The sequence below is a fragment of the Leptidea sinapis genome, chromosome Z, assembly GCF_905404315.1.
Source record: "Leptidea sinapis chromosome Z, ilLepSina1.1, whole genome shotgun sequence".
NCBI classification, from domain to species: Eukaryota; Metazoa; Arthropoda; class Insecta; order Lepidoptera; family Pieridae; genus Leptidea; species Leptidea sinapis.
Window position 1 is genome coordinate 2527524 of NC_066312.1, and position 15707 is coordinate 2543230.

Genomic DNA, 15707 nt, shown 5'->3' on the forward strand with positions numbered 1-15707 from the left:
TCCAAAACATATTGGCTATTGCACATTTTGACGTTGAAATGTTCTGGCTATCGCGTGATTTGAACGTGTTGCCGCTACATTTTGCTCATTGCACATTTACACGATAGAACATTAGTGCGTTTTAAGTTTTGACATGTTATTCATTAGAATCAATTGGACACTAATCACACCTAAAACTTTTGACAATTGCACATTTTGTCGTTTTCTTCTTCGGACCGTCAGTGCATTTTGGGACAGTAGGTACCTTTTATGTCCCGGGTTAAAAATTCCGACCGCCGTTCAATGCATAAAGACCCTGTTTTTTATGATTTCATTCAAATGTATAGTTTTCATACTATTCCCTATACTTATACTATAAGACGGTATTACTTGTACGCTAAAGAATATAGTTTTAATTTCAAATTGATACCTCAACGCGTACCCGAGATAAAGGGTCTTGCAAACAGACGGAGAGACGAACGGATAATTAAATAATCCTAGAAAGATTATCCTTTTCTTTTGAATCACAATCAATAAAAGTAGAGTCTACATCTTAATGTCCTGTTAGCTTAAGTTAGCTTATTTATTATATATTTCTTTACGATATAGATGTAATATAACCAAATGATCGGATTAATGTGGCTAATCAATCATCGGGAGCATACTTACGATTTTGGGACGAAGTTTATATGAAACGTAATTGGCATTATTTTTGGCACGCATTTCATAACAGTACTTCGGTCTATATAAACCTATATTTTACCAATGTACAAATTCGCAAAAGTAGCGTTTTCCTTAACGTTTGTTGACCTAACAGCTTGAATGACAAAGAGAGATTTTTAAAATCTGATGTCATACAATATATACTTTACCGTGAATTGTTTACTCATTGGATTATCGGTACCTGACCTAAAACATGCGATAACCGGATCTATTGAGCTAGGAATAAGAAGGAATTCGTCTTGCCAATGGATATATGTATTCTTTCAACGGCTAAATATGCACAACAACAAACTTATTCTAAGCGAATTGCAAAATAAAAATAATTTTAGTAGATAAGCAGGTATTGTTTGCCAGCGCGATTGACATTCTACAATATAATGTTCTTACGACTACAAAATCATGTTCTTTTTCAGCTTTAGTCCAAACTTACACTAGGACTTAGGAGTTTAACTAAGAATTAGTTTTGTATTTATAATATTACTCACTTCTGTTAACGAATTCAACCGCATTTAATTTTCTAAAAATTTCGAGATAATTTGAATAGTTCATGTATTACTCAGAGAGTAGCCTTCTTAGCGTAATAATTTCTTAAGTGATGGTTATATTAACAACGATACATAATACAAGACAACCTCTCACAGCATGTAAAAACATTAAAGGTTTTAAGAAAGTTTCGTCATCGCACTCTTACAACAGGGTGTGCATTTTAAATATTAAAAATTTGTGCTTATGTTGTGTTATGTTAAGCAAGCCACACTATACGATATCCAATAGTATAGCTACATATTTACAAGATTAACTGGTGCTATAAAAATAATATAATAATTAAATGAAAATGTTCTTATCAAAATGTGATGTGTTTTAAAACAAACACTCATGATTCGCTCTATAAGTGTTAAATTTGTTGCCAATATTTAATTCAGATCACTGCACCAATTCTCTGTATTTTGCAATAGTAAGCCTGATAAAGAATAGATGCTTGCTTTTTAAATAATATTTAAGGGCTAATCTCAGCGGAATTAATTATTTTCATCACTTCAGTTAAATATCTAACCGTTCAAAATTCCGTAACCAAGACCCGAGCCGAGAAAATTACATTATCAACGGCCATAATATTTACAACCAGACTGCGACAAGATAGCACGTATAACTTATAATATATTTTTATTAGTGCCGAGATATTTATAATACTGTTTGCGATAACCTCCGTTAAGTCATTAATTAAAATAAACTTAGATCTTAACCATTCGGCGAGGCACAGACATGACACAAAATGATAATATATATTTAACATTTATACGTAGAGACAAGTAGGTATTATATACAGGGTGTCCATGAAAACGTATCAGCTGCATGTTTTAATGATCACCAAATAGATCTCATTACTAATGCATTATTAAACGATAAATCCTATTTCAATCCAATATTTAAATACTATTTCTGAATTAAGTAATGTTTGTCAGTTTGTATGCAGTACCATTTTAATTTTTATTACAACATTAACTCGCATGTTCTTCATAAGCTGATTCGTTTCTTAACTGCGAAATCCGTCGTTGACTGTAATTATTCAAATTTTTTTTCTTTGGGCGCGTTAGGGAAAATATATCAAAATAGAATTTTTGCGATGTACACACCGTCACGCAAATTCGACACCCTGACGTTAGCTGGTCAACTAGACCATTTGTATCATACTTCAACTACCATGAACCTCTTGTACTCTTTATATGACTACCGAACCACAACCAATGGACGAGAATTAAATAAATTTCAATATGTATAGGTTGTAAAAAAATAACATCTTTCTAATTGTGTAGAAATAATTTAATGATATTTAATAAACGTTATAATTAAGTTAAATTGAGCGGTATAATAATTTTCATTGGTTGTATTAACACCATTTCTACAATCGTAAAATATCACAAGGAAATTTTTTTTTCTTTATTTTGTTACGTCAGAATAGCATATTTTTTTGCGTGCGTATTTAAGTACACACTCACCTTTTTTATGAAATATGTGGTGTTCCGTAGAAGATGTATTTTTAAATAATTGTTTAAATAATCAAGAGTGAAAGTCAACAATGTGTAAAAAATTTTAATTACAGTAATAAGATCCCGATCATGGTACGCGTTCGGCAGTCTACAAATTAGAAATAATCAGTCCATATTACTTCTATGAAATGTACTATGTTTTCGACAGCTGCGGTTTTCATGGACACTCTGAACGAGGAAGTGTGTGAACCTGTGAGTGATGGATGAAGTGAAGACTGTGGCTCACCCGCAACGGCACCGACACAACGAGGGAGGCGCATGTCTCGCGATCCTTGCCGCCCTGAACAACGCACGCGACCTCAAAGACACAGTTTTAGAGGAAATGACGGACCCAGCAGGTGGCCCATGTGATGTTTACACTTTACATCAATATCTCACAATGCAAATACTTTAAAACATAGCGTACCGTGACTGAGCCTTACTTGACCTTCGTTTTTCGACAATCAACCCAATGTCCATAAAACCAAATCAAGCAGCAATTCAGCAACCAATCAAGGCTCAGCTATCATCCCCGCGCGTTGAGGTAGGAACAGGCCACCAACTTGTTCGCGTCAGATGTAAAACCACCAATAAAAACAACCGTTTTGACTACTGAGTGTGTTAAAACCCCGCAGAAATTAAAACCGGACAAGATTCCGTCATAGTTCCAACAAGTACGGGTTATTACATTACGTACTGCAGATCCACAGACTAATGACATGCAATCCACTTTAAAACTCTCATATAAGCGGGTGGCTCGTTGCCATTTCGAAATTCATGAAATAAATACTTTTATTACGGAATATAAACACATGGATTTTTTTTGGAATACTCATATTTGAACCTTACCTACTAATTAACCCGGCAAACATTGGCCATATAAAGTGAATATTTTTGTTACCGAATCTACCGGTCAAGACGTTTCGGAACAGTTTGGTGGGACAACGGTACCTGTATCTAGCCATCCGTAAAACAGTTAAACCAACCTAATAATGTAGGATGGTAATAATCAACTAACAAAGACGGAGCAAATACATACAGGCTTTGTGTTACATTTATCAATAAACATACCAAGGCAGCGTCATAATGTGTTATGATTAGTTTAGAGTTAGATGATTATTAATTAGTATGAAAGACCATCAATTATTATATAAGAATTATATGATTTTATAATAATCCAAGCGAAATCTCCCGTATGTACCTTAATACTATAAAAAAATAAAGATGCACTCGAATATAAGTATGCATACTGTGATTAAACATTTGATTGAACCTATAATGTTATGGATATAGTGAGATCTATGTATATAAAATTGTGTGAGTACAACATGCTTTAAAGCAAAATTATTTTATATGGTATGTATTAAATGACACGTTATATATGCGATCATTATTCTTCAAACAGTTAGTCACAAAATGGTAATGAATTAATGGAATTATTTAATATCAAGTTTACAGTATTATTACATTTCATAACTTACTTGCATATGCGACGGTGAGCGTATGTTGGAGAGTTGGTTCATCCCACTAGGGCCAGGCATCGGGTTTGGATGGAGGTGCCTATAAAAAGACCTTGTATTAAACTGTGTATATTAATTAAACATTATGAATATATTTCAAATGATGAATTTTCCTCATAGCTATAATATTATAATATTATCGTTGCTAATGCGTTGTTTATTAAACGCTGTAATTAGAACAGGAAGATTAAATTTAAATAAACCGGTTTTAAAAACAAAAATCATATAGTCTCGTCGTATCTAAGCTTGTCTTGAGCGATATTGATGAAAAGAGTATGCCTGTAGTCTGTATAGGTTGGTTCATCTGGGTTTATTGCAACGTGGCGGTAAGTCAATCACGTAAACTCGGTAAGGAATCACAGGAGCGTTGCCGGCTGTTTAGGTGAAAGTCGTAAGTCGTGCATTCCTAATATAATTTTAATCAAATTTATTTTTCCAATTTTATAAAATCTTTACAGTATCCAATACGTATGTATAATATAAATATCTGGACGACCAAGCCTTGCTCAGATTTTAAAGAATGTACAAAACTTGAATAAAATAAAAACTAAAAGGACCTCTGGATTCGAACCGGGTTCTGCTTTCCGGATTTCCCAATGTCCCATCTGAGCTATTATAGTCTTGTGTATACTGGAGAAATACCTTTGCATTCTTATGTTATTGTAGCTGTTTCTCATTAAAACACGGAACGAAAAATACATTTTTTAAAATTGAAACTCGATCTATCACCCCTGAAATCCCCTGTATACAAAATTTTATGAAAATCGTTGAGTCTTTTATATAGTTAATGCGATACACTAACATAAACATGCATAAATAAAATAAATGTTTGTACCTGTATCGAACACTCTCTAGGCTCAGTAGTCGTCAATATCGCATAGTCCTGGAAACATCGCACAAGGATATGTAAAGGTTATGAAGAAAGATTACCTGGGGCTCGGTTGAGAAACACTTGGACCAGAGTGTGCCGGAGGCGCAGACTGCTGGCTGATACTCGCGAAGTGCATGGGAGCCTGTATTGTATCGGGACCATCCATCTTAGCCTGAAGAAAAGCAATATTTAAATAGTGCCGAAATGATGCGTGTCTGTCGGTTGATAATATATTCTTCTGACAATGTTATGTCCATAGGCACATAAAGTGAATTTGCTAAAAACTATCATACCCATAAAACACCAGGAATACACAAACTTATAATGCCTACTACTCGGCTAAGTCGAGTTTAGTAAGATGGGCGTTGTATACGCCTTATCCCAGAAAATTTACAAAACAAATGTATTCAAAACAATTGTTAAAGAACGTTTGCGTGGTAAAGGTTACTATAACATAAATGACTTTCTTAACGATACCACAGATTGGGAATGGAGCGACCGCCCTCAGGCTTTTAAATAAGAAGTTTTAATGTACAATTTTACATTGTAAACATATTTTTTATTTATTATTTAAAAAAGAAGCCCGCTGAGTTTCTTCGGTCGTTCTTCTCAGGTCTCTAACTAACTTTCAACAAGTGATATCATATCTTATTTTGAATAAAATAATAGTTAGTGGGAGGCTCCTTTGCACACGATGCCCGCTAGATTATGGGTACCACAACGGCGCCTATTTCTGCCGTGAAGCAGTAATGTGTAAACATTATTGTGTTACAGTCGGAAGGGCGCCGTTGCTAGTGAAATTACTGGGCAAATGAGTCTCAACATCTTATGTCTCAAGGTGACGAGCGCAACTGTAGTGCCACTCAGAGTATTTTGGTTTTTCAAGAATCCTGAACGGTACTACAATGTAATAGGCAGGTCGTATCAACTACCATCAGCTGAACGTCCTGCTTGTCTCGTCCCTTATTTTCATAAAAAACAAACAAAAATCTATATTGCGGTTGAGAGATAGATGAATGGCGTCACCCTAGTATTAGAAGCGTTAGGGTTTCGCTGCAAGCTTCTAATATCTTCTTTATTTTATTGAATCTTGTGAACTTGCGACCTCTTATTATAATTATAACAAAACACATACCTTTTTTATAACTTTTTCCATTTCGGCCTGTGCATCGCTTGTCGCGGTGGATCGGCTTTCCCAAGGGCTCAGCGGCGGATTATGATCCGTAGGTGGCGGCTGTATGAAATATTTAATATTATAATATAGGCATAGACTAAAGAACCATTAACATATGAACTATATCTTACAAATTCAGGTAAGTCCCGTGAGCGATCATATTAACTAAAATCCTTTTAAATAAATTGAAAATACAATAAGAATTAGCCACATGAGGCGGGTTTTTAACTATACTCGGAAATGTAATTCGAGTTCAAAAATGTAAACAAAAAAATGTCGTTGTCAAGATGACAATTCAGATATTATCAACATTTTCCTAGGTAGTTTAATAATAAACTTATTTTGATTAATAATACATAAAACATCAAAATATAATATATAAAATATTTACAAATGCCTATACTTGATAATGGTTACCGAAGATAAAATAAATAATTCCATATCAATATTAATTTTATAATAAATTTTATTTTCCGCAGCCAACTTGTCCCCAGCAAAAGTTTGATAATTCAATTTTTCTCTTTTCACGATGTCTAGTAACTGTGCTTTTATCATATTTTCCTCGTTATTTATATTTTTGGATGAGTTATTTAATAATTTGCGCTTTCCGTCGGGCAGTTGTAGAGTGGTACGGAACATTAAAAGAAATACCGAATTGGTTTTTAGCTTTGGCAGTATGCCCTTTAACAACTTTTCATAATGATCTATGTTTCAGTGTTTTTTTAGCATTCGAATAATAATAATGCTCCATCTACAAAACCGCCCTCGCTGCCTATATGAGATACTATAAGACGCCTTCCTTTTCGGATTAGAGCTTTTAAGCCTGAGGTTAGGCACACTAAGAGAGCTTTAATTTGAGTTTGAGCTTTAAGGGACTTTTTATTTGAGTATCAAACCACATTTTCGATGTTGCGTGACAAAAGTGTTTACTATTATTAACTCTAATAATAAAATCTTCATATTTTATAAAAGCAAAATATTCACTTTCCTCTGTTTTGCAAATATAAGATTCACAATATACCGCTACATAAACTTGCATATAGTATATGTTATTAACACACACCTTCATTGACCCATATTTATTATATAAACATATAAAATATAGTTTAATATATAAACGAAAAGCAAGAAGAGCACATTCAATCACGATTATCTTCAGACAACGAAAGAACAAAACAATATGGCAACCAGGCATGCATGTCACTACGACCAAGATTTTTTGTAACATTATTTACGTATTTCTTCTGTAAACGAGCCAAATGTTTAGAGCCTCTAATTGCCAGTGTCATAGCAAATTTTGAAAAAAAAAAAACAATAAATTTTCATTTTAAATATTGGATGTATATTATGTTATATTACAAAGAGAAAACATTGTGCAATATTTAATTATATGTATATAGACTACACTTATAATTTTAAAAATAAATTTATTATATGAAATATAATATATAACACGCACAATAAAAAAGGTTATTATTTGTTGTTGGCAACACCCTAGTTTACATTTTTGATCTCGAATTATATTTCCGACTATAGTGTGCATTATAAATCCTAGCCCCCTTATTCATAATGGTCCGCTAACTTAAAACAGCCGCTACAGAATGTTATTTCTCATTCTGACTTAGGTTAATAGAAGAAGACAGAGTGAGAATTAGCAATGCTTTAAGTTACTATTATGAATACGGGGGTAGAAATCTACTTAACAAACAGAACCATCAAGCCGACATACTTTACTAATGTAATTATTATTGTTATCTATACTAATATTATAAAGTTGCAGTGTTTGTTTGAACGCGCTAATCTCTGGTACTACTGGTCCGATTTGAATGATTCTTTCAGTGTTGGGTAGTCCATTTATCGAGGAAGGCTATAGGCTATGTTTTTTTTTAATATTAGGGATCCGTAATAAAATTGCTATTTTGTAACACAAGGTGTAAAATCGAAAACCTATTTTTGCGTGCGCTGCAAAAACTATTGACAATAGAACAAAATGATGTACATGCTATAATATAGGCAATATTTTATTACTTATAAAACTATCGCGTGAATTATACTTTATATGGCAAAACAACGTTTGCCGGGTCAGCTAGTTTATAATATAATTGGCTACATTATTGGTAACATAACGGCGCCTATTTCTGCCGTGAAGTAATAGTGTGTAAACATAATTGTGTTTCGGCCTGAAGGGCGCCGTAGCTAGTGAAATTACTGGGAAAATCAGACTTAACATCTTATGTCTCAAGGTGACGAGCGCAATTGTAGTGCCGCTCAGAATTTTTAGGCTTTTCAATAATCGTGAGCGGCACTACAATGGGCAGGGCGTATCAATTACCATCAGCTGAACGTCATGCTCGTCTCGTCCCGTATTTTCATAAAAAAAACCTTTTAGGTCTTGTTTCTAGTGTGTTAGCTTACCAAAGGATTGTGTGCTTGAGCTTGTGCCAGTGCTTGTGCGGCGAGCTCGGCGTTTGCCGTATTGACGGCCGTCATGGCCTTCCGTTTCTTCGTCTGCTTTGTTTCCATGGCATCTGTGTTTGTGATAACAGACTCTTGGAACGCAGGCTTGGGCGTCGCGACCTGAACCACAGACGTTGTCGCAGTGCTGTTGACAACATTAACATAATTAATAATAGCGTGATATTTTATTTATTTATTTATTAACTAAGAATACTACATTTTGATAAATATACATTGTACTCCAAAGCCGTCTAGAAGGTTTAACTGCGGGATCGTACAGTCTCACTATATAATTTAATAACTATAGATATATAAACATTTTAGCAACAAATACTTTCCGATAGATATTTTTAACATATTTTTAAATTTAATTTTGTTAGGCTCGGTTCTAATATCCTCGGGCAAGTGAAGTAAATAGGGATGACGTTTTTTAAAAGTTCATCACCTAAATAATTACTGACCCTAGGTACATAATATTCGCCCGTGGATATTATCCTAGTGTTATGGCTTATATTCCATTTTATAACTGCCAGATAACTACATAATTTTTTTATGGATGACCCTTTTAGGAACGTATAAGCGGTTCTGTCCTCTTCCCAGTATACGAGTCGGACCAGAAGACTGAGGGATTCTACAACTCTGGCAAAATCGGCGACCTGCTAAGTTAACTTAGGTCATATTTTGGTGGAGGGATGGGGAAGATTGGGTGACGGTTACGCAAGTAATATCACGCGTTTTTCAAGTAATTTTTGCCTCGCACAGCCACTTTGTGGAACCTATAAGACTTACAAATCTTCAAGAATGGAGCATACTCCCACCTTAAAGGCCGGCAACGCATTTCTTATCCTCTTGTATAAAAAAAATGTACTCTTAACGAAACATCAGATAAATAATGTCAATATTCCAATACGTCGATTGTTGAAATTCATTTACAATTTAATGCGTTTTAAGCCTTAAAAATATTTTGATAATTACTTATTGTTATGATACCTTTGTTGCAAGCATGGCTTATTGCTGTCAAAATACTGCACGGCCATATTATTTAGCTTGGAAAATTTTCCCGTAGGCAACAATAGCAGCAAATATGTCAACCATGAATAGCCAAGAATCGTAAGTACCTTGCCGGCGGCGGTGTTATAGTCGTCACAGTAACAGCGGTTGCTGCAGCAACTGAACTGATCACTCCCACGGCTTCCATAGGCGCTGCGCTCGGTGAAGCCAACGGAATCGTCACCTTCGTACCGCTTGGAGTAGCGCGACCTGAACCTACAGATACAAGAAATATTATGTTAATGTAGCATAGCCTTTATGATAATATGACAACTACAATTAAAAGGACATTTAAGCTAATATCTCTCCTCCTTTATGTTCACGACCATGTCAATATAATTAAAACACAGGCTTTACACAAGTTTTACAACGCTTGTAACTGAAATATTTAAGCGTAATAATATGCGAAAATAAAAATATATGATTGGTTTTGGGGCCTCTCATGTGCTACTTAGAGACACCCATCACTTCTGACAACCCTTTAATTTGCAATGCTAAAAACCGTTTTTTTTTTATGGAATAGGAGGACAAACGAGCGTACGGGTCCCCTGGTGTTAAGTGATCACCGCCACCCACAATCTCTTGCAACACCAGAGGAATCACAGGAGCTTTGCCGGTTTTTAAGGAAGGTGTACGCGCTTTTTTGACGGTACCCATGTCGTATCGTACTACAAGGAAGCTCATTCCACAGCTTTGTAGTACGTGGAAGAAAGCCACACATCCAGATGGTGGGGATGATATCTTAACTTGTGGTGTGCCGTACGAAGGTGGAATTTGGCGGCAGGAATCAGGTTAAACAGCTCTTAGGTAGAAGACACACAATGAAGCGAAATCTCTACGCAACTCCAAGTGATCCAGCCGTTCACAGAGCACTGGGTCCCCGACAATTCGAACTGCTCTACATTGCATCCGGTCAAATGCATCGAGCATACTGGGGTGCGCCAGACCAGAGATGACAGCAATACTCCATGTGTGGCCGGAGATGCGCGTTAGTTCCAGGAAGTTCGAGATTATTTTGAACGCAGGAATGCCTAGGTATATCTTCTGGATGAACTTCATAAAATGGATGAACGGCAACGCTCTCCGATTTCTATGATTCAGTTCTATTACACGGCATTTAATATTTTATATACACACATCGTACTTCTTCGTGTGTCGGCGTTTATGCACGCGAGCACCATGTAATACTTGAAAAAAAAATTACATAAAAAGTTCCTTGAAATAATAGTATTTTGGAGATGTTTGTGACGAATTAGCTTATATATTTGATATCTGTAATGTGTAAGCCTATGGTTAGTAGTTTATTAAAGTGAAGTCATTAGGCGCGCAGAATACTTTGTTTTGTCGGTATTTAATAAGACTAAGGGAGAGCGACCAGTCGGAAGCAAATATTCCCCAATTATTTTAAACACACATTAACAATTACACATATTGTAAATGTTATTAATTTAAGAATTATTAAAATACATTATAAGAAATAACTAATTAATTAAAGTAGCTTTCTCTATAAGTAAATATATGTAATATTCTTGTGAGAAATAAAGTTCTTAAATTGTAAATCGTAGCTTTTAGTACAAAAGAATAAAACCCATAATTGCGGACGACAAAAACAACGAGTACTTAAAATATATGTATTATTTAACAGAGTCCTAGATTTATATCCATAAACACATCCATTGTACCATATTATGCAGTTTATTAGTTATTAGCAATCTCATTCCAACAAACGTTCAAACGTAGTTTTTTTTGAATGCCCGTTACACTTACAGTATACGAATGTATTATGAAAAATAAATATAAAAGTAAGCTATCACGGGTCGGCGGTCTGCAGCTGTAAAAAAAAGCAGGAAATATATATATATATTTTTAATAAAAACTAAACAGCATTAAATATGGAGTAATGTAATTAAAATAACAGTTCAAAAAAAAATCATATAACTCTTATTTATTAGGCAGTCCAGAGCCGTGTCGTCTACGACATTACGACATTATAAGGAATAACTTATAAATTGATCAACTCTTATTTATTAGGCAGTCCAGAGCCGTGTCGTAGACGAGCATGATGGTATGGGACAGCGTTTAGACGTTCGCCATGACGGCAGTTTGGTAGAGTTAGCGGGCCAGTTGTACCAATAGATGTTTCAAATCAAAATAAAACTGCACTTCAATCACCGCATGCTTAAATGTGGTCGCCTTACCTTTGCTTTGGTCTTGCCCTGGATCCGGCGTGCTTTGCGGTGACGGTGCGGGGGTACTCGCTTTATTCTTCGTGGCTTCTCCTATACGACATAAATACAATCACGCCTCAGTCATGTGAACGTTAGAACATTCGCCATTGTCCTAACATACTTCCCTGACATCTGCCATTCGTATTTTACACTTGCACAGTTGTAATCGATTAGAATTAGGTACGCATTACCTAATTCTTTTGCCGCGTTTTGAAATAGATAATGTAGAACAGAGTATATATGTTGTACGGTTCCCTACCCAAAGGTCAAATGGATCCTTACTACTAAGACTCCACTGTGCGTCTGTACACCTATCAAGGCGTTTTTAAATGTCAATTTATGACTCGATATCAAACGTTTGCTGGTGGTGCAATACCTGGGCGTAGTTGTAGTGGAACGCAGATAACGCTGGTATTACCTCCAACAATACTTCCGAATATTCTCTGATATAATTTAATTTAATTAAAGATTTGGAATATTTTCAAAAAATTAAGAATTAAAAAACAATAAATCCTCCAGCAGTGTAAAAACACAATGTAATAGAAGTACTAGAGTAATTAATAATTGTAAAATTGCAAACCAGAACATGCAAGGATTTTAATGTAAAGAACTTGAACTGGAGTTATTTATAAATCATGAAGATATTGATATTTTATGTTTAACAGAGCACTTGCTCAGAAAATATGAGCTCATCTTTAACTTCTAAAATATTATTGATGACTGGGAGGAATCGCAGAATGCATTTGATACCTTATGTGTTTTATCTAGCTTTAGATTTGTTAGATTGTGTTTAACATTCAACGCTGGTCAGGAAGTTATGTCATAAAAAGAACTGCGCTCGATCTTCAATTTTCATATCTAAACAATAGAATTCAGAAGGTCGACGTGAATAGGAGATCTCCTGGAACTCCTTTCAATATGGTGGTTCCACAAGGGTCTATTTTTGGATCGTTCTTCTTCCATATCTATATAAATGATCTTCCCAATCTTATAGAAAAAAACATAAGGAAGTATTGTTTGCGGATAACACTTCACTTCACTGATATTCAAAGTGAAAAGAAACCAAGTTATGTATGACAAAGTAAAGGATATTTTATCTGACATCGTGTACTGTTTTAGCGCGAATAACCTATTGTTAAATAGCAGGAAAATAAAATAAAAATTACCATACCAAATGTCAAAAATGTTGATGCAAGTGTTTTATTAAACGGAGACGTGATAAAACCGCTGGAATCTGCTATATTTATTGGCATTACTCCGGATTCCAAATTACAATATATATATTGAAGGATTGGCGAACAGACTTAGTTCTGTAGCCTACGCGGTAAAAAAGATTAGACAGCTATCTGACACATACGGCGCGATTAGTTTAGTTATTTTTATAGTATTATGTCTTATGATATATTGTTATGGGGCACCGGTCAGAATATTTATGTCTTATGGTATATTGTTATGGGGCAACGGTGAGAATATTAATACAAACTTTGTGCTGCTGAAGAGTTAGGGAAGGAGTAAATTTAAATTTAAGGAAATTAACACCTTGACTGTTACTGCTCGATATATTCTTGATAATTTTATATATGAAGGCACATAAGTGAATTTACTAGAAACAGTCGTAACCATAATGTTAACACCAGGAACAGACATAAACTTATAATGCCTAATACTCGGCAAGTTGAGTTATTAAGTCTTTTTTGGGGCACCACATCCGGATACCACAGATTGGTTATGGAGCGCCCGCCCTCGTGCTATTAAATAATGAGTTTAATTGTACGATTTTTCTTTATGGCTAATATTTAAAGAAAAAGAAGCCTGTTGAGTTTGTTGCGCCAGTTCTTCTCAGGTCTGAGGCATAGTTTTTGGAATGGGTGCTAGTTTTTTTACTTTCAATAAGTGATATCACATTTGAATAAAAACATTTGAATTTGATATATTATGCGGTAAAATATAGGAAACCCTACATTGGTTCATGCAAAACCGAGATAAAGGAGACCAAAGTTACACCTTTGTAACACAGTCTTGACACAAAATAAATGATGCTCTTGTGTTTATCTTAATCAAACAAAAATAATAAATTACCTAGGGTTAATAATAGATGAGACACTATCAAAGAAACCGCAAATTTTTAACTATCAGAAAGAACCAGAAAACTTATTGTCGTCTTGAAGCCTAACCTCAAACTGGTGACTTCACTCTTATGTGAAATGTTTGCTTTGCATTAACACAAATTAATACACCTACCAATTAACTTAATTCGTTATCCGACTTGTGAATTATTCCAGAATCAGTAACAATACGACGTAAAGATAAGGTCTTTCCGACAAAGAAACAAGTAAGTTTGAATGCTAATTTGGCCACCTGCTCTATAATAAATTATACAAAATTATTAATATCTACTCTCAAAATCAATTTAAGAAAAAAACAAATATTCATTTATTTAGTAAATAGAATTTGAAGGAATTCCCTTTTAAGTTCGCAGAACCTGTGTTAGGGAAGACCGCTCTTTCCAACGGATAAGAATGCTAACATATTTAACAAAAACATAAATACTTAAATAAACTAATCTTAAGCATAAAATAAACTAATTAAAAATGGTTTTAATAAACTATACATTTGAAAACAACTTCAATTGTATGATTAGGTTAGTAGCTTGGAAAAAAAATAAAAGTATGATGAAATTTCAAATTTATTTACAACTATACATTAAGTTCACATCACTATCTAGTACAATTTACCTTACCGATAGATATAGGCACAACATACAGAAAAATATTTTATTTTTCTATTCCTTTTACACTTATATTTAAAAAACCAATGTATGTTTATTGCTTATCTGTCACATCTACAATACAAATAATATATATGTGTGTAATAATAAATATTTAAAATATAGGCCCAGCCTAGTTTTATGCTAGTGACAATCGAAATAATATAAATTAGTTAAGTATTTATAAGCACTAATTATCTAAATACATATTGCTCTGTTTTTTATGTGGGGCCGAAATTGCGCCTTTTACGCTCAGAATGCATAAATCTTTTTTAAATTTAATTTGTAATATTGGTTTTTGAGATTTATTTCCTAATAATTAGTTTTAAATTTCCTCATAGGTATAAAGCACAATGAATCACTCCAGAGAAAGTGCTATTCCGGTACTAGAGTGCATTGAGTAGTACCTTCGTAGAAATCACTACCATTTTCTGCTTGGTGAACAATGTTTAATTGTATTTTATATCTCAACCAAGGAAGCACGCCAAAAACGTCAGGACAAAGAGAAAAAAAATGATTTCACAATCGCTAATGTTTAAATTAAATCATTATGTATGATTTAATTAACGATTCAATTTAATTAAGAAGTGATAAAAATACTTTAATTTGAATGTAAAGAAAATACTTTGAAACATAACAGAGGTGCTTACCTTTTTGCCCTGGAGTGTCAGCAGAGTGCTGGGGCGAAGGAGCTGGAGTGTTGTTCTTGCTGCCGCTCCCGTCACCGGCCGCTGATCCGCGCCGAATCGGTGACGATTTCTTCTTATCTAACATTGTATTATTCATTAAGTATTATCTGCAAGTTGCAAGTCTTAGCTTTAAAGACAGAAATATTACTCCTGGCTCATACTTTTCTCGACGAGCTTACTTAAATGGAATAAATACTAATAATTAAAAGAATATACGAAATG

The 15707-nt window shown here is 34.3% G+C and overlaps 1 protein-coding gene across 8 annotated transcripts in view; it reads right to left on the reverse strand.

Moving 5' to 3' along the window:
* Positions 1-15707, reverse strand: part of LOC126978386 (protein AF-10-like) — a 68391-nt gene that overhangs the window by 39244 nt on the left and 13440 nt on the right. For 6 of the 8 annotated variants that reach the window (XM_050827152.1, XM_050827151.1, XM_050827155.1 and 3 more), the window contains 7 exons: positions 15447-15563; positions 12000-12080; positions 9870-10017; positions 8710-8896; positions 6256-6354; positions 5180-5292; positions 4211-4289 (listed from right to left, as the gene is read on the reverse strand). In XM_050827152.1, coding sequence (XP_050683109.1) covers positions 4211-4289; positions 5180-5292; positions 6256-6354; positions 8710-8896; positions 9870-10017; positions 12000-12080; positions 15447-15563 — 824 coding nt within the window. The remainder of the gene's footprint in view (positions 1-4210; positions 4290-5179; positions 5293-6255; positions 6355-8709; positions 8897-9869; positions 10018-11999; positions 12081-15446; positions 15564-15707) is intronic. The other 2 variants (XM_050827154.1, XM_050827153.1) reach the window with 1 other exon arrangement.